This window comes from Podarcis filfolensis (assembly GCF_964270895.1).
Source record: "Podarcis filfolensis genome assembly, chromosome: 4".
NCBI lineage: Eukaryota > Metazoa > Chordata > Lepidosauria > Squamata > Lacertidae > Podarcis > Podarcis filfolensis.
The window spans coordinates 59,580,519-59,600,368 of NC_139607.1; the positions used below are offsets into that span (position 1 = coordinate 59,580,519).

Genomic DNA, 19,850 nt, shown 5'->3' on the forward strand with positions numbered 1-19,850 from the left:
GGATTTACTGACACCGACACATACTGCCTTTTAATACGGCCTCAAGGAGACTGCTAATTTTGCCATGCAATTTTTGATGATTTATTATTTGCAAAACCTTCTCACAATCAATAATATTTCTTGTGAAGAACTGCACACTTAGCTTTTATCTCCATTACTGCTTCTCTTTTGCATCTCTCTTGCCAAATGTATTTTCTGGGAAGACTGTGAGCATGGGGTGAGTTGGTGAAAGTTTATCACTCTAACAATGCAACAGTTTAACAGCCTTATTAAATGGTTGCCTTTTAAGGCACTTAATCCAATCATTTATTGTGTCTGACAGCAGGATTATAATTAAAATTGTATCAAGGACAGCATCTAGTTAAACAAATTAGTTGCCTTGCTTAAACAAAGTGACTCTGATTTGGCTTTCAAATGCCAGATAAAGGCAACCTTGTATTTTATTTTTTCTGTGGTTACTTCTCTTCCCTTCTCTGCAAAAAAGATGAGTCAAAGTACATAAAATGTTTAGAAGTAGGCTATGGTTGTGTTCAGATCATAGTAGGTGCATTAAGGAAGCAGAGGGCACTTCCTAATGGCAGTTTGCGACTCTGTAGCTCCTACATGAAAGTTTTGTGCAGCCCCTACACAGTGTTTCGCTCTGTGTTATTTTCCCACTTGTTCTATTTCCGTGGAAAACTGAGTAAGTAAAATTCCAGCAAAAATACAGCCATATTAAATGAGGAAGGAATATGGGATGACATTTTGATGGAGATCATGTCATGTGGATGCTGCACAAAACTTGCATGAACGAGCAGCAGTCTCCAGAGAACTATGGTGTGGAAGTGCCCAGAGATACATTTAGAGCAGTAGCTCCAGGCTACTCTTGGGCCTGTTTATAACACAAAGGGATTACTATACAGATCAAGAAACTTCAACAGCATAACAAACTCCTAACACCAACTGTGTGGGGTGGCTATCATATGGTTGTAAAATTTAAACCACCCTGTACATAAAACAGCGGGCTTTGTAAGGGTTCTGGCATGCATGTTTCTCCTACAAACATCACAAGTGGTCTGTGTGATAGACTCTTGTAAGGGAGCAGTGCACTTGTCACTGAAAGCAGGGAGGAGGAGGAAGGCTTTATAAGATTGCAATCTCATCAAGAACAATGAAGGACTAATTATACTGTAGTATTCTACATAAATCCTAAGACTTGATATTAAAGTATTCTTAATGAAGTAGATTATTGCCAACAAATCATGTGTTCTTCCATTGGCTTTGAAAAACCGAACTTAATGTATGCTTGTTTAAAATTATGAAAACATTGTAAAAAAACCCTAACCCTCACTTTACAGAAAATTACAAAAATACAGCATATTGTAATTTCTAAGGTGTGGGAGCTGCAGGAGAGGAATCAATTAAAATTTGCCCCTTTCCTCCACCACTACTAGAGATGTCTCCTGGATCAAAAGTCTTTCCATGAGTGCTGGGGCACAAACTGGATTCCACCTCAGGTTTCTAAAATGGCTCACATTGAAAAGAAAGAAAAATATACATTCTTACTAAAACTAAAACAGTCTGTATTGCTTGGTTAATTTGTATTGCTTGGTTAATTTAAGCAATACATATAAAATGAGTGGAATAACTTTTTTTGGCTGATGAACACTCCATTAGTACTGAAGGGAACACAACTGTCTCATTAGATCTGGAAATGACAACTCTATTTGATTAGCCAATAGCTACCTTTTTCAATAAATATTAACATCTGCATGCATACAAAATAATGAAATATGGATAAATCTTATCTGTATTAGCCTGTTCTTGAATGGTTTGGGCCCCAGAATAAATTGTCTGATGTGGTTACTTATGCAATAAAAATACAGCATGTGTTGGGCAAAGCTGAGGTTAGACTCCTCATCCAGAACACATGTTTTCTGCATAGAAGTCATGGTGCGTAAATGTTGCTTCCAATCTTTTTTTTTTTTTTTAATGTATTAGTTACGCATTTCTGTTTAGCATACAAAAAAGATGGTCAGCAAATGGTGAAAATGTTTTTCAAATAAACTTTAACAGTAAACTCCAACACTGAGTTTGTCACTTTGCTGGTGGCGCCGTCAATAACAGTCGTCATGAGTTTTCATGTGAGGTGTTGCAAATAAAGAAACTGAAGCCGGTTAGAGCAGGCATGTAAGCATAATAACGTATCAATTTCCATTTTTGTTTGTAGGCAAACCATATTCCTCTTCTCAGAGGCCTCGGCCAACCAGCCCCTTTTCTACTGACAGCAACACGAGTGCAGCCCAGAGTCAGAGGCCTAGGCCTACCAAAAAACACAAGGGAGGCAGAGTGGAGCAGCCTCCATTGCCTCACCGTAGAGAAGGAATGACAGATGGTAAGTTCTTTGTTAGAAGTCATTTCCATGTTAACTGTAAAATGGTACTTTCCAAATTAGTATACTAAGTTACATGAAAGTTTATATTAAATTTTGTTTGTTCACTATTTTTGTCACATTTCTTTTCACAAGTATTTAGTTCTACATTCATAATATTCAAAATATATAGACTTCTACATAGAGATTCTCACAGTTCATTAATTATAATTTATCTTATACAGTACTTCTGTTTAAGACAGCAGTGAAAATGCTTTGTATGTGTTAAGATCTATGTCAAATATATGAAGTAAAAGGGGTCCATTCTTTCTGGAAAGTTCCTGTCAATTTACTTTCCTCTCCTAACTACATAAATTGTGTCAAGTTTTCCATTAGGCAAACTTGGTTCTACTAAACCATTTATTCATAGTTACCATAGTATAATTTTTTTGTTTATAAGCAATTCAAACTTTTGCTGTAGTTAGTATCTTACCAATTCCATATGTTCTGCATGTATCTTATTTCTCAAGTAACCTATTTACTTATTTCAACAATTTATTTACCACTTAACACTATAGTTTCTAAGTGATGTACAATGAAGTTACAAAAGAATAATATTACAGAATAATGTTGCATTATATTTAATGGATCCAAATGTCTGTCTCATATGCATATCATTCCAAAAAGAGCTCATCTTCTTATATTTCCTCCAGATATGCATGAATATGCCACTTCTTTATCAACCCTCCATCGTACATCTCTCTAATTTGAACAAATTTGTGCTGTTAAAAACACACAGTACAGTATTTTGAAAATACTCTCTTTTAAAGAAATGTAAGTTGGCATGGCAGGACCACAAGGAAAGGCAGACTTCTAGATTTCATTTTGTTTTTCCACCTCTAGCATCGTTTCCCTTTTGAAACAAACAAACATATTTTCTGTCACTGTTCTGTCTTGATAAGTAATTGATATGTTTCTCATAACAATGTTTGCTCTACTACCTTGATTATCTCAAAGGTGGTCAGTTTATTTTCCATTTTCTCATCTCTCAAATTTCTTATCAAAAAACATTTTAATTGATGATAGTGAAACCAAGATGGATGTTGTGATTCCATTTCACTTGCTATTTGTTACTTTCAAGTCTTTCAGTCAGTGTTGATGTTAGATCTATGTCAGGCTATGAATTATGGCTGGGCTATTTAGCCAAGCATTAGTTTCTCCTACTGAGCTGTGAAATCCAGTCCCACCAGGACAGCAAAGCAATATTATATGAATTTATCCTCACACATATGTCTGATGACATTCTGTAACTTAGGCTTAATATAGGCTGCTTCGTGTTATTTTAAAATTTCAGCTTCATTCCACAGCTTTTGACAAGGTTTTGCTCCTTTCAAAATCGTAAGATTACACATTTGGTGCAAGTTCAAACAGTAAATAATATTCACATTGTTGTTTACTGATACAACCACAAAATGTGAGGGAAGGGTGGAATTTGGTCAGTAACTTACTTTAATGTTCTAATATATTTTATAACAAAAATTAAAGAATGACCAGTTTTCCAATAAGTCCTGTGGCACCTTAAAGACTGGGCTCTTGTGCAGCGTTTTAGGCTATAACCTACTGCACAGATGCATCCCCCCCCCCAAACTAGAAAAATACTCCAGGTTTGGTAGGACACGTGACCAAGAAGAAATTTGAAACATAATGGCAGCTTGACTTCCTGAGTGACATACTAACAACCCCACCTTGGAAATAATCGTGGCAAAAATATGAATATGGGAAATTACTGTAATGCAGATTCTATACCAGCAAGGACCATGATTTTGGTGTGAAATATTCCACTGAGACCTCCACCCCTATTTCTTGTTCACTAGCTGTGATGATACCAAGATATAGTTACAAATAAGGCTGCTGAAACAGTAAAACCACCACAACATGGGTTTTACCAATATTTTAATGTCTACAATCAGGTCAAAAATGTGAGCAGATGAAGGTGTGTGAAAAATTTGTAAATGGAAGTGTGTTGATAGTCCTTGGCAGCTCATTGATATAGCTGACAGATAAGGATGTCAATATGCCATTTTTAGGAACACCTGTAATATTACAAGGCAATGTGCAAGTTGTTATTATGTAGTAATCAATAGGTCAACACCACAACAGGAGTAGAAAATGCTTGAGACTATGCTGCCTAACATCAGTGGACATTGGTAAAAAGGCTGTGAAGTCAAATTTTGCATGTAATGGTTGGTAAGCTAAACGTTTTTTGTACAGGTGGCACATCTTCTCATGTAGACTTTTCCCAGCTTCTGCCCCCACGCCATAGCTATAGCAACCTCGCCAGTCTTGAATCTGTCACAGCTATAGATCTTTAAATAAATCTCCTCCCAAATTATTGCTGCTGCTATTTGTACTGTCGATGTACATCAATATCAACTTTCCTGTTCTGGTACCGAAAGTATGTTGCAGTTATATCAAAGCTGTTTTTTGTTCAATCCTGGAGCACATGAAGCAGACATTACTTCCCCAAAGGCACCTTCTAATTTACTTATGAGATGTTTCTCGCTGTGTGTTGCCTGAGAAGGGGGATAACCCCTTCAATTTGTCAACTAACTCACCGATACTGCACTGGCATTCATCATGTTTTTAAGAGTACTTGCACAGTTTCTCAAATGCCAGTGACTTTTCCGAATTGATATGTCATCCAGTTGTACTAAATTGATTCCTTGTTTCATGTGTAGGGGTTCTGACACGCCACAGGTATAGTAGCAGCAATGATTGTGGAACTATTACACTGTCTAACAAAACCTGTATTGTACAAATCCATTCATTTGCCTTGTTTTGTTGCAAGTTCCCTGTCTGAATCATTTGCACTGTGATGACCGTATTAACCTCAATCAAGTCCTCAATCAAGCTGCTTATTTCTCTCTACCTGCTAGCTATTGGCTGCTAGCTAACTATAAAGATGCAGTATGTCTTGAAGTTATATGCAGCAATGTTCAAACATAAAACTGCTGGAGGGCGGGACGTAGTACTTCCCTAGGAGATCTCTAACAATGGATATGCTTATACACAGTGCATGTTGTTACAACACTTAACGTGCAGTTTCACATCCATATGTTAACTAGGCCAACTTCCCTTCCTGCATTTTATCTTAATTTTTTCTAGACCACGTTCCACAACAGTTGCCTTTCTGCATATTACCATCACAAATTACACAGCAAGTTTTTTCCATCTCTACACCATCTGTAATGATAAAACAGAACACAACAATTTATTTACAGTTGTTACTAGCTGTTACAGTATCACAATGTGAAATAGAACAAACAAAAGTGCTTTCACCTAGTGAATAGTTTTCAAACATTATCTTCCACATCTGCTTGCCTGAAGTAATATGGCTGCAATACCAAAATCATGATCCTTGTACAGAGCCCACTCATTTTCCATATTGCATAATGACTACTGCGACCTAATATGTAATATAGGCAGTCACGCTGCTACTATACAGTATAGCAAATTTTGGCTTGTTTCAAATTTATTCCAGGACCACTGTCTTTTGGGGATTAATATCCATGTATATAAATCCTAACTATATACTTTGATGATAAAGGTCGCACTACATGTGAGGGTTCCCTCCTCCTCTTACAAACTGTCAGTGCTGGGCGGGGGGCAGCAATCTGAATTGCAAACTGGGAGTGACCTTTTGTCCGCCATTAGCCATCTGCATTGTGGAAAACATCACACTGACAGAAGTGAGACCTTTTCCTATAATGCAGTGCAAACAGCAAGCATTGAGGGGCTTATGTGAAGTGAGACTACAACAGGACTGAAACTCTCCTAGATTGCTAGAGTTGCAATCTAGATTGGGGACAGGGAAATCTGCACTCAAGGGAAGGACGACCTACTTATGGAGCAGATGGTGGGAAATGGAGAGGAAGAACTGATTGTTAAATGCTTAGGACCTTGAGAAAGGTGATAAAAAAGCTGAACAACTTTGAGGGTGCCCAGATTTTTACTCCTTGAACTATGGCAACCCTACCAAACAACAGAACAAAAGGTAGGAAGGAGAGAAATCTCATGCATTGACACAAAGCCCTCCAGATAGTTTGGAATGCAATCAGGTTGCCAAATACAGAAAGACTGGCATATGAGGAAAATAATCAGAGTTTCTTTCTGGCGACTTATGCTTTACTATCAACCATCCTATCAAAATCAGTGGCAAAAGTATTAAATTGATTACATTATAGACTGAGGGGCGAAGGGGAGTCAACCATATAATGCCCAAACATAGTCCAGTTCACAAGTAAACATGAAACAATTTTCTTTATTCACAATTTCTTTTCCTGGGTATCATCTGCAATTAATTGAGATTTCCATTAAAGTGCACTGCTAGAGAGTTAGCAACATTAAGCTCTTTTAAAAGTCTAAACTAATAACTGTTTTTTTCAGTCACACTGGGTAATCTCTCACACTGTTCACACTAATCCAAGGTGAGTCAAATGGGAACACATTTAGGCTCAGTTGAGGTTTTTGCTGTCACGAAATATCAGAATCCCCAGTTCCCTAATTACTGAATTGGGAGAAAAGCCACCACTCTCCAATAATATTACATTAATGTACTAATTGGCTTGCAAATTTCTCTTTCCAGAATTGTGCTGTCATTAGATGCAGCTTCTGATGACTTGGCTGAATTCCAACCAATGCAAGGAGCAGTTAGCAAATTCTAGGTGTTCCAGACAAATATGTTTTTACTGACTATATGAACCCCAATGGGGATAAAACCTCACTGAAAGAGAACAACCAAAGATAGTCATAAGATGCACGGTTATGTGCAAGATGCCAGAGCTCCATGCCCATATATTATGGTTCAGCATTTGTCGTTTACAGGAAATAATTTGACACGCCTTGTTTGACAAGTTACAAATAATATTTGCCCATGCACTGGAAACTCAGTTTACCCTCCCCTGTATCCTAAACTACCTTTTATAGGTTGAATCCAAAAACCTATTCTGTCACTCTACATTTAGAATAACTAGGGAGAAAAGGAAAGTAAATTGAAAGACAATTTCAAAATGCACTGAAAATCTAAGTCACTGTAGTAATATATCATGCTATAAGAAATGTCTCACAATTTTGGTTGAAGCAACAAACAGACTCTTAAAGCAGCACAGAGAAAAAACTACAAATTATTATGATCCTCTTCATGTTTACTTTACACGAGTGGGAGCAAGAATACTGACCAAATGAGTAGTCTATCCAGTAAATCTGTTATTGTCGAAGAGGTGCTATCCACAAATCCTTTTCACTAGAGGTCAATAGCTTATGAAGCTGAAATGGGTAACCTATTGGGACTGTATGTGGCTGCATCATATGGTGAGCCATTAGCCTGCCTATCGTCCTTTCTCTCCAAGAGGAACCAACTACTACCTAAAACCATCAGCTAAAAGCATTTTGTTCAGACAAGCCTACCCATATATGTAGAATGTTGATATGTACTTTAATCTGTTTTTAGTTTATCATTTACTTTAATTATCTTTCGAATGTCTTAAATGATTGTTCTTCATGATAATTTCATTGTTCTATTCTTTTTGTTAACATCTTAATAATTTTTTTAATAACTCAAACAGCATATAAATGTTATGGTATAAATAAATAAATAAACTTACCTGAGGCCTTAGGATGCTAATCTGTCTAGTAAGATGCTGCAATCTGCAGTTCAGTGGCTCACCACATGGGGCAGCAGCACACAGGCCACCCCTAAGGTTTCCAGTTTGACCCCAGACAGCTCCTGCCACCAAACCTGAAAAACAAAAATACCTCAGAACCTCTTGGGCCCAACTACACGTGATGCTTTTTAAGTTACATGACACTTTAGGAATGCAGATAGCAGCTGTATGGAGACTCTCTGGGTGGGGGTTGTAGGAGGCAGGGGTGGAGTTTAAACCCTTTCCCCCCTCTGCTTCAGAGCCATTGCAAATCTTCACCCCCTCCATAAAGCTGCTATTTACATCAAGATGGAAGTTCCTCATTGTATTAAGGTTAGTCTCCTCCAGGTGCACCATCCAGTCCCAGTGAGAAAGGGAAACTTGAATACAAGTGTACATTACTGGTGGCTAAATGTGTGAACAACTTTCATTGAAAACACTGCATATGAAGGGATATTAGGCAATATGGAATGTCAAGTTACTACCTCAATTGTTAAAGTGCTTGAATGAACGGCACAAGTGTTTTCAGCATTATATGAATCAAAGAGAAAATTGCCATGTAGGATAGGCATGGGGAAGATTTATTGTCTCAATTATTTTGAATAACTAATTAGACTGCAGACAGCTGCCTCCATGAGACAAAATGGTGTAGTCATGCTCCAAATACCCGAGTATCTGTTCCACCATTAGGGCTGGTTCACAAGTATTAACACCAGCTGTTTCTTTCCCATTCACTTTGCTCCTACTGACCATCCTGGGTATAGATTTGTGTGCAGAAATATCAGCATATACCAAACTATAGATGGATGGAACCAGAAGACTCTTGATTCCCCATAGTCACATGTGGTTCCAACTATGGTACAGTCATCTTCTCAAAGATGGTCAAGAGTGCTGCATGGACAAAGAAATTAACTGGCATGCACGTGTGAGAGTACTGCTATAGCCCCAATTCAGAAAAGGAAAGAACTATAAAGTTCATGCATAGAAAATATTTCACAGAGGCATGATTCAAAGCATTGCAAATCCTGTGTTTATCTAAGAGGATTTAGTGAGCAGTGGTATGTAAATAGTCTTGCATGTTTATTTTGAAACAGCATGGACAGAATGTTGGATTGCAACTAAGAAATGTTGAAAAATCGTGCTTACTAATGTCTCTTCACCATTGCAAGGTTCAAAAATAAAGGAAAACTCATACACATTTGATATATGTTATCGTGGGTATAGTTTGCTTGAAGTCAAACACAGGCTGGTGACTTCTTTTTTAAAAAGTAGTTTGCATTTGAAGATCCCCACCCTCCCAGAATCTGTTGTGTTATAATCTGGACATATTTAGAGCAATTTGCAAATTCACTCAACATTTGAGTGCATGTTAAAACTTCTGGAAAACCTTTCATATGAAGCCACTTTTAATTTAACTGATAGGGTACATGTGATCTGCATTTTGAATATATATATTTCAAAACTATTTCATAGTAAACAGGATGAAAAAGGAAACAACCCCCATCTACTGAAAATAAAAGCTTTTTTTTTTTTTTTTACTGACCTTGTCAAGTGCAGCACAACAAAAATTACTCTTCTGGTGAAGGGCATGTTCAGTTATTTACAGCCAAAAACATCTAGCAATTGTCTAAAACCAAGTGAAAAATGTAGGATAACTATATTTTGTCAAGTCTTTCCAATCCTTTCATTTTCCGCTAAAATTTAAATGTAACTAATATGTCATTGAAATTCTGAGTCTATTCACATTTTTAGATCTTCCACCACCGCCAGACCCACCCCCTGGTCAGGGTTTAAGGCAGCAGATAGGCCCTGGCCAACGTGGAGGTTCGACAGAGAGAAAAGGAAGCTCTCTAGAACGACAGCATACATCCAGCATAGATGAAACAAAGAGCTCTTTGGATCGTCAAGCTAGAACGTCACTAGAGTGGCAGCGGCAAACCCAGGAATGGATAAGCTCCACAGAACTTCAAAGCCAGCAAAAACAAGCATTTGGATCAGGTGTGTAGTTGCACCTCTCAAAGCAGCTTAGGCAGTTTCCTAAATATATTCCATTATAAGATCCCCTACAGGCGGTGAAGGTCAAGGCTTACATTGGAACAGTCAAAGGATTGTTATTAACATTTGACCTTCAATGTTTGCTCCTGCAATGGTGAAGCTTTTGAATACACCTAAACTACTAAAATTCTGAACGCATGCCTTTGGGAGTTAATAATGCTGCTATATGCAGCAGGGGGGGGATGTACTTGACATCTTATGCAAGGAATATATACATATGGAACACACACTGGCTGTGAATATTTTTCTTTAACCCACTGGAATGGATTTTTGCATGCATATAGTGCACCAAACATCCTTACCTCCCACCTGTATTAACAGCATTCTCATCAGTACTCACATTTATGTCTGTAACCTTGCAAAAAGCTCGGAATCAAGCCATTTTCGACTCATAGGTGTGTGTTTTTTGGGGGGGGGTTAAAACATGGAACTTCTCATTGATAAACTCGGTGGCTGAAATCCAATGCTGCCATTTTGCTTGCAGAACAGCTTTTCATCCAGCAGACACCACTGCTAACATAATCAATGTAGGAATACTGGGTGAAATCCAATGCTGCTGCTGTGCTCATAGAAAAAGCTTTTTATGCAGCAAACATCTCCACTAATATAAGAGGTGAGATGATTTTTGCTGATTTCTCCCTGCCCCCTACAACTTTCATTCTGTTCTTTCCTGAACCATAATGTTTTCGATGGTTCTCCATTCTTTGGATCGTATTTTCTGCAGCAGAGGAAATCAGCAAAGATCACCACACCTTCTTCAACAGTAAATATTGAATGAACATGACTAAGGTCCATTAATTTGAATAGATCTACCCTGAGTAAAACTCAGCTGACTGTCACCCGTTATTCCTTTCCCCCCTCACACCAGCACTCAGAATCATTAAATGTCTTAACAGCTATTAGGTGTTCATCAACAAACCATTCAAGTACCGTATTTTTCGCTCTATAACACGCATCTGACCATAACACGCATGTAGTTTTTAGAGGAGGAAAACAAGGAAAAAATATTCTAAACGAAACAGTGGATGTATGATTTTTATGGTTCATGCTGTGGCCACAGACATGTGATCTGACAGTGAGTTTGGGGTAGCCCAATGCAAAAATCCTGAGGATCCATGTGGATCCATGCTTTGTAACCACGTTTTAAGTGGGGAGGGAAGGAAAAGAACTCAAGGGACAAGGAGCACGCGTGGGGTGTGTGGAGAAGGAGCTTTTCTGCGAGCTGAGCGGGGGGGGGGGGGAAGAGCACTGTTGCTTTAAAGGTATACTTAAGGTATTTGCCCTGTGCCTGGGTTTTTTTTCCATTTAACAGTTTGCAGCCTTTTCCTTCCGCTCCTTGTTTTGAGGCAGAATAGATTTGAGCAAGTGAGGAGGACTTGGATTGCAGGGGATTCGCCATTAGCTGTGTAAAAGCGCTCCTCCTTGCAGCCTGAATATAAGCAGCCACCAGCAGCAATAGAATGGAGCACAAAAAAGCGGTAGGGGCACTAGGACCCAGACAATGCTCAAATCTATCCTGCCTGAAAATAAGCTGCTCTGTCCCCGCGGATCAGCTGAGACGCGGGGATTTGCGAAGTTTCCCCCTCTCCCTCATGCCCTCCCCAGCCTTTTTTTTTACTTCCTGGTTTTCACTGCGCTGGCTCAGAGCTCGAGGTTGGTTTTATTTTGCTGCTGGTTGCTTAAATTTTATCTTTCCTGCCATCCCTCTGCAGCCTCACTGCTCTGTTTAGAGAGCGCACGGACTTTTGCTAGCTCCGTCCCTCCTCCCGTGTAAGCGGCTGCTGCCGGCTTTGCTGCCATGACTCTCCTTCCCTCCCTCCTCCCCGGCTCCAGGTCGCTTTAAAGCAAGCAAAGCGAGAGCCTCGTAGAGTGTGTAAGCGGCTCCCGCTTTGCTTGACTGATGGCAGCCATGGCTCCGATCCGTGCATTCGCTCCATAACACGCACAGGCATTTTCCCTTACTTTCTAGGAGCAAAAAAGTGCGTGTTTTGGAGCGAAAATTACGGTATTCTTTGTCAGCTTGTCTGTTGCATTCAGTTGTTCAAATGAAAAGATTTGGGGGGGGGGGTTGCAATCCTGTGGGCTCTAGGAGACTGTCCAAGAAACCATACAAAATAATGAATAGCCATCTCTGATTCCAGAGACAGAGATCTGAGCTTGCAGAGGGAGAACGACGTTTCCCTCTCTGACTCTATGAACCCTGCCAAAGCTGTGGCTCAACCAATGTTGGAGCTCAGATGCAGGTAGGGCCAAAAAAAAGAAAGTATGCCAGGATCCTAAACCCCCACATTTCTCTGCCGCACCCCCAAGTCAGAAGAAAATACTTTTTATTATTTGGAAACAATGTGAGGGACATAAGCTTTTAAAAGTAAAAAAGACAAGATAATTCAAACCTAGAACTGGATAGAGGACTGCAGAGCATTCCTACATTCTCACGTTCCTCCCCATCCCTTGTGGATTGCACCCTTTGACAGAACATGTACACACACACATGTAAGGACAGTTAGAACAGATGATCAACTTGATATCCTAGCACTTTCTTCACATACTGTTGGTGGTATGGTTTCCCTTCATCTTCCACCTTGTTTCTGTTTCTGCATAAAGTAACTAGCATAAATTGTGCCAAGTGAATTTTTTAGAATGTTACACTGACGGATCAACTCAAGGCACAACCTGTAAAGAATTCTGCCAAAACAAGTTTGAATTCAGCAGCTGAATAAGTTCCCAAATTCCAGCAGTTTCATTTATTTTAGAACAAGAAATTTGCCCTTTTTGCTGTTGGAACAGCAACTCTGCAAACTTCTTGAGTATCACATAATGAACACAACTGTAACTTACTTGTGGCAGTCATCTTTGATTCCAAATATGATGATGTTGGCAATTGCTATGACTGTTCTCCTTGGTTCATGCAGTGTTGGTTTTGTACTTTGAAATACTACCTAGGGCAAGATGACATATTGGCCAAATATGAACTCATTACCACCATCTTGGATTCCAACATGGTAACTTCACACACTACTTCCTAGACTGGGAACATGAGTTTTCCGATGTGGTAGCAGAAATATATTTGCCCCTTGTGGGTAATGAGCTTTCTATATCACCAAAATCAAAAGATTTCATTGGTAAATTTGTACTGATATTTTAGGTTAGCTCCAATGCTTTGCTCACTTGAGAAGCACTGACTAAAACAATTACCTTGCTAAACTGTGTTGATTTAAAAGCCTCTGACCATATGGGTATGTCAATTTTCCTCTAAGCGGACATAGCTAATAACATTTGGGTGTGGGTAACTGAGTCAAAACTTCAAATTACATCACTCAAAGTGGTAAAAATATAATGATAAGCTAATCATTGAGAGTCTGGTGCCCTGTGCTGTCCATTCTTCACACATTCTGCATCAAAGGAAGGCTGCCTGATTCTGCCTCCTTGTGCGATTGGTCCTTCTATAGCTTAGTGGTCCTTTGCACTATGAGGTCCCAGGTTCATTATCAAGCACCTTCACAAATTTGTACTTCAGAGCTGTAAGGCATTTCTGTCTGATGCCTTGGAAAGCTGCTTGGCTAGACAGACTGAAAGTCTAAGCAGAAGCAGCTTCCCCTGTTCCTCAACTCTCAAGCACCTCTTAAGAGAGTAGGCCAGTCCTGGTGGGGGTCAACACCTGATGTATGATCTAGCTAAAGTTAAGCACTTGCAAAATTAATAGAAAGTTACGTCTCCTGTTGAAATCAGTACCTGCAAAACTGCTTAAACTGGGCTGAATCTTTCTCCCAGTTTGTAAGAAATCCCGTAGACTCTGCTCACATATAGTGAATGGGGACCTGGGTCTCAAGGACAGCAATCTGTTCTCAAGGACAGGAATTGTTTGTCAAGCAAGATTTTCCCTATACAGAATATAAACCAATGAAGTAATTTCCCATGTGCTTGATATCTTTGGAAATAACACCAGGAAGCTAATTAAATTAGCTGATTCTATAGTTCTTTATCTTAATTGATTGAAATAATGTTACCATAATTTAAGTGAGGGGGAAAGAGCAGCATTTCAGCAAGCTTAAAGGAAACTATAATTTTGGCCTTATTATTCTGCAAATCGTTTATGTATCATTTAATTAAGCAATCTATGATTCATCATGCTTTTTCCATAATGAATCTTGGGTTTTTTTTATAATTAGGACATGCCAATTCATAAACTTAGATGAAGATATGATAATATGTGATTTCCAATATGCATGCAAAAATGATTTCATTCAAAATCTAACTTAGCTTCCAAATTCACTGTAAACAAGTTGATACTTTTCTCTATATGTCAATAATAAAAAGATCCTTATATACCAAAATACAAACAGTAATTGTGTATATTTCATTTACATTATTTGTCAGGCATGTCTTCCACTGCTAGCTGATGGATCAATCCTAAGTGGGTTGGTGTGGGGGGAGATGAGAATGGTGTGATAGATCTACGGTCACATCCCAAGCCCTGCCAATTTTTACACTGGCCATAGCACAAAGTGTTGCCATCCACCCTACCACAGCATGGCACCTCCAGGTTTGTAGTAAAGGTTCAGACTCCACCACCTTGCAAACTTCCCATTTCAGAGTTCTCTGTTTGCACTGACAAATAACTGCCAGCTTCCTCTATGCTAGTGGAGAGACTGTCCTAACCCCCTTCAGTCATCAACATTTGGGGAAGGGCTAAGATTGAGCTCTCAATCTTTCAGCCATGTGAACTACTTATTCCAGTAATATGTAGTTGAAACCTGTATTTATCAACGGCTCAACAAACACTAAACTCACATTGAATCAACTGTCATATTAGTGGGGGGGGGGGTAAAAATAAATAAATCCAAATTATGAAACAATACATTTTATGTTCCCCAACCTAGGCAAATAGTCCCCATTTTCAAATTGTATTTTGCCACCATGTGGGACAGCTCTATTTTAGAAATCATCAAATCTGGATTTCTATCACGTCAACTCCCACAAAATTTTTATAGGAATTCGGGAGTAAACCCTCTTGACGTACCTTATACACATCTGGAGATATATTGATCAGCCTGTTTCCAGTCCATTTGGAATGCATATGTGTTCCAACCCACTTCCACATCAATCTGCACATAAAGCACAAAAATACACGTAGGTTTAACGTATTTTATCACAAAATGCCCATTTTTATCGTGGTATACTTTTTATACCAGAATATGCATTTCTGTACACATGTTGAAATGAAGGAGTTAAGGACAGTGCAGCTAGTTCAACCTTTACCAAAGAGGCATAAACTGGTCATACCCCATTCCAAGTCACATGAAGTAGCTCTACTTATCACCTAGCATCCTGATTAGCCCAAGAATTCCCTTTGCACAGAAGAAACCTTTGTACATAAGTATCTATGCATACAGAGGCTCTTCAAAATCAATGCATAGCTGGCTTCTGCGTTGTTGCTGATGACATGGCTTGCCTCCACAAATCCCTTCACTCGTGTCAACCACCCCTTTTGCTCTTATTTGTGTTCCACTTTGTAGCTTTCCAGTGAAAATACTGTATAACCATTTTATGGTATACTTTATTTCTCCTATTTCGAGGGAGAGGAGTACTAAGTTTTCCATTTCATAAATTTCTAGTTATCAGTGTGCACATCCACCAAATTTTAGTTGCTCAAGTCCCCATTTTCAAAGTGAGACATACCTATTCCCAATGTTCAGACTTTTCTAATACAGCATTTTAGATGGTATGTAAGATTTCGGGTTTTTAGGTGGTGTAAAATTATTCAACAAGTTTTAATCTCCCATGAGTAAGCCAGTCCCATGTATCTTTTATATATGTATATAATATATACCATTTGTATTTTCAGAAGAGGCACTGGTGCCATATAGCAAGCCTAGTTTCCCATCCCCAGGTGGACATAGCTCTTCAGGTACAGCATCTTCTAAAGGATCAACTGGACCCAGGAAAGGCGAGGTCATGCGGGGAGGTCACCAACGTAACACCAGTGATCTCATTGACGTAGGATATGTTGGATCAAGCAGTCAAGGACAGTTTTCTGGCGAATTATGTAAGCCTTTTTTGAGATGCAATACAAAATGTCAATATACATATACATACGTATATATATATATATATATATATATATATATATATATATATAATTTTAAAGCTTCTACAATTTAGGCACATTTTGAATCTTGGGAAGATCCTGTGGGCACCAATTAAAAATAACTTCCATGAGAGAGCCATACAGAAAATGGCTGCTATGGGGGGCAGGGCGTAACACAAAATTACTGCCACACCAAAAAAAACAGAAAAAAGAACCAGGGTCGCAAAATCATGCAGTCATGCACCACATCACCCCCACATCTCTGTGGGGAAGAGACACCTACATCAACCACTGCTGCACTCACAGAGGGATGTCTTCTCCGTTCAGAATGGATAGAAGAGTGAGTTGCCAATCCTGTTATCCGATGAAATGTTGGCATACAGTAGACCCTTGGGTTACGTTACTCTCGAGTAACGTAAACTTCGGGTTACGAAAGCAGCAAACCCGGAAGTATTTTTCTGGGTTTCGTCACTCACGCGTGTGCAGAATTGCTCTATTGCACCGTTCGAAGAAGTGGCGCCTCTGGATACACATTTTTCGGGGTATGCATGAACCCCTGGAACGAATTAAATTTGTAACCAGAGGGTCCACTGTATTTAGGGGATAGTGTTCAGTGCAGGAGAGGCTGAGTCAATGGAACCACAACCAGGGAAGCAAACTGTGTTTTATGCATTGTGGACTTTTGAGGGGTTTTTATTTTCATGATTGTAAGTGATTTTAAATTGTTTTTAATATTGTGTTTTAATGTTGTAACCACCTGGGACCTTAGTGTGAAGGGTAGGTAATAAAATAAACATTCTTGTTATTACATCGCATTTGATAAAAGTACAGTTCACCATAAATCACCATAAGGAACACCAGTGCTAGGAGACGGGGGGGGGGGGCAGACAGATTAGCTTTACTGTGTTATAACTGTGGCTTGCACATTCAGGGAGGGAAAGCATGTGTCTACTCCTGGGAGTGGTGTTCAAAATGCAGATACAACATTTAAAAGCTGGAAAGCATGCAGTGTGAAAGAGAAAAGGAATAAAATATTTTGTGAATAAAAAAGCAGCCAAACAAGGACTCCCACCCACCCCACATATGTATGGGAGGTTACACAGACTACATTGTGAAGGCTCCAGTGACCCAAAAAACAAAAAAAATTCCCTCCACACAGAAAGTTGGCATTTGAGGGCTCAAGCTAGGTTAGAACTCTTCTATATGCAGGGATTTTTTCATGTAACAGAACACTGACTAATATGACACTCCATCTGCAACCTGGAGTTTAGCAATTCAGACTCAGATTCCCCATTTGAATGACAACTAACTGAACAATTCGTAGGGTTCCTTCAAAAGCATTGTCATTGAGCACTTGCAGTTTTTACATTTCCTCAACAAAAAGCAGAAGAGGTAAAATTCTGCATACATACATTTGCTTTCTAAAAGACAGCTATGCTGTGTTGTGTCAGGAAGGTAATAGGTATCGCTGTTCTATGAAGAACTTCACATTTTGGTGCTGCATTCACTGAGAAAATAATTGGAAAATGTACAATTACAGTTTACATTCCAAAAATAAATACTGTAAAAAAAAAAAAACAGTCCCGACAATAGCATTCACTTTAACAAAAGTTATCATTTGAACCAATCAGAAGGTTAATGATTTTTATGGTCTGCTTGTAAAATAAATGTCTGAATGAAATATGCATAGAAGTTAAAAGTAAAGTATCTTAAAACATAATAATGTTCTTGCTTTTTGTTTAACAGAGTAGTTGGAACAGAAACATCTCAAGCTGCTCTCAAGGGCCATCAAGGTCTGAACTCATGGAAGTGATGACACTAAAACAGTGCAATGAACATTTTCTTTATTTATGTACTTACTTATTAAAAGAACTGTAAATGCAATGTAAAGACACACAGCCACACATATCCCACAGATACTCTACCTGTGTTCTTCTCTATACTACACCTTCCACCTTAATCTATTTCTTATCAAGCATATATAAAGGAGAGAAAAAAATCACCCTGCAGGATGAAACAGTTCCCTTGTATATAATTTCTTTTTATTGCATTGCTATGCAAGCTCACCTTCTTTTTAGCTATGTTCATATTATTGTCTGTTCTTATTGGTCTGTTGTATTATATGTGAATTAATAGGCTGTGGTGCCATATAATAACTTTTAATTGTGTAACTTTTTATGTTTAAAGTTTGCACTGCAATTTTTTTTTGTTGGTGATAAGCACAAAACTCTTACTCCTCGTGACATGAAGAAGAAGAAGAAAATAAAAGTCTGAATGTGAAAGGAGTCTATGTACTGTAAGCTATGTTGGATAATGCTGGATGTAATGAATTATGTTAGGTGGTTTTCCATTGGGTGTAGAATTAGGAAGATGACTGGCAAACTGATGTTAGCAAAGGCTTATTGGGGCATCAGGGATGGAATCCTATATGAAATAATAAGCAACGTGTTGCTTTTACCATTAAAAAAGGGGTCAAATGATGGAAGTGTGAGTTTCAAGACCAGGCAAGAACACAAAAGCCTCCTCTCTTCTTAGTATCAGTTTTCCTTTGTTCAACACAGATGATCTTGCTAACAAAGGAAGGAAGTTAAGGTGTTTCACTAAAGCTATTCTTTAATAATATAGTTTTAAAAATTACTATGCTTGAGTCACTCTCCCCTCCAGGAAACATGAACCATATGAGCTAGGAATACCTAGCAAGAGTTAAAGGTGCAATTTATGATTGAGAAATCCAAGCTGCTTCCAAAAAAGCTAGACTATCTTAGTTCATCTTTCCAATACATGTACAGTACAATGGAAGGTGTAGAGCTGCATCACTTGAAATCCATGGCATAATTGTTTTTATGCATTCTAAACATATTTTTGTGTTGTATTATCTAAAATTGTCACAAACTGCAACCCAATTCATTTGTACCTTAAATCTTGGGTTAAAATGTTTGAAAACAATGGTAAATTTATGATCGGTTTTGAATTTAATATGTCTTTTGCCAATTGAGTACATTATTGGAAACTGGATAGAAACAAAGAAAAGAAAACATCTTTGACCTATTTTTGATGAGTAAATTTCAAGCCTCTTCTTATGAAAACATGATGCATGTTTATACACTTTTTCAATAAACCAAACTCTCTGTAAGTGGACATTAACAAAAGCATCCTGTCTCATCATTAGTTCTCATGTTTTTCTCCAACTCCTCTACAGTATTTTTATTTCTCTGTTAGAAATACTGTAAATGTATATCAAATGCATTAAATATTTTGTTTGAAGTTTACATCACAGAGCTTATGTCATTCAGTCACATCATTATTACACACTTGCATTTAAACACATTTTACTTACTATCAGTTCATGTTGTTTTAATACTTTGCCTTGGCTCTCACACTGTTGTAAGTGACATACACTTTTAGGAAAAAATCTGCTAGCTATATGCTGCTTTTTATTACATTGCATTGAGATTGCTGTTAAGGTAAAACATTGTCATTACCAATTCTAAATCAGCACTGCAGATATAAAATTATCTCATTTACGTAACGTCAGGGCATTGGCAAACCAAAAAAACCCCCCATCAAATCAAGGATAAATATTTTGTGTGTGTGTGTGTGACCAAGGAATTTATGTAATGTTCCTGCTTATTGAAATGCTGGATATAGTTAAAGC

At 38.3% G+C, this 19,850-nt stretch overlaps 1 protein-coding gene across 29 annotated transcripts in view; it reads left to right on the forward strand.

Annotated features, from left to right (window-relative positions):
* ROBO2 (roundabout guidance receptor 2) overlaps window positions 1-19,464 on the forward strand; it is a 794,080-nt gene extending 774,616 nt beyond the window's left edge. For 19 of the 29 annotated variants that reach the window (XM_083611373.1, XM_083611374.1, XM_083611399.1 and 16 more), the window contains 4 exons: window positions 2,210-2,374; window positions 9,805-10,050; window positions 15,953-16,153; window positions 17,942-19,464. In XM_083611373.1, the coding sequence (XP_083467499.1) occupies window positions 2,210-2,374; window positions 9,805-10,050; window positions 15,953-16,153; window positions 17,942-17,943 (614 nt within the window). In that variant the 3' untranslated portion in view covers window positions 17,944-19,464. The remainder of the gene's footprint in view (window positions 1-2,209; window positions 2,375-9,804; window positions 10,051-15,952; window positions 16,154-17,941) is intronic. The other 10 variants (XM_083611378.1, XM_083611389.1, XM_083611385.1 and 7 more) reach the window with 1 other exon arrangement.
* The last annotated feature ends 386 nt before the right edge of the window (window positions 19,465-19,850 follow it).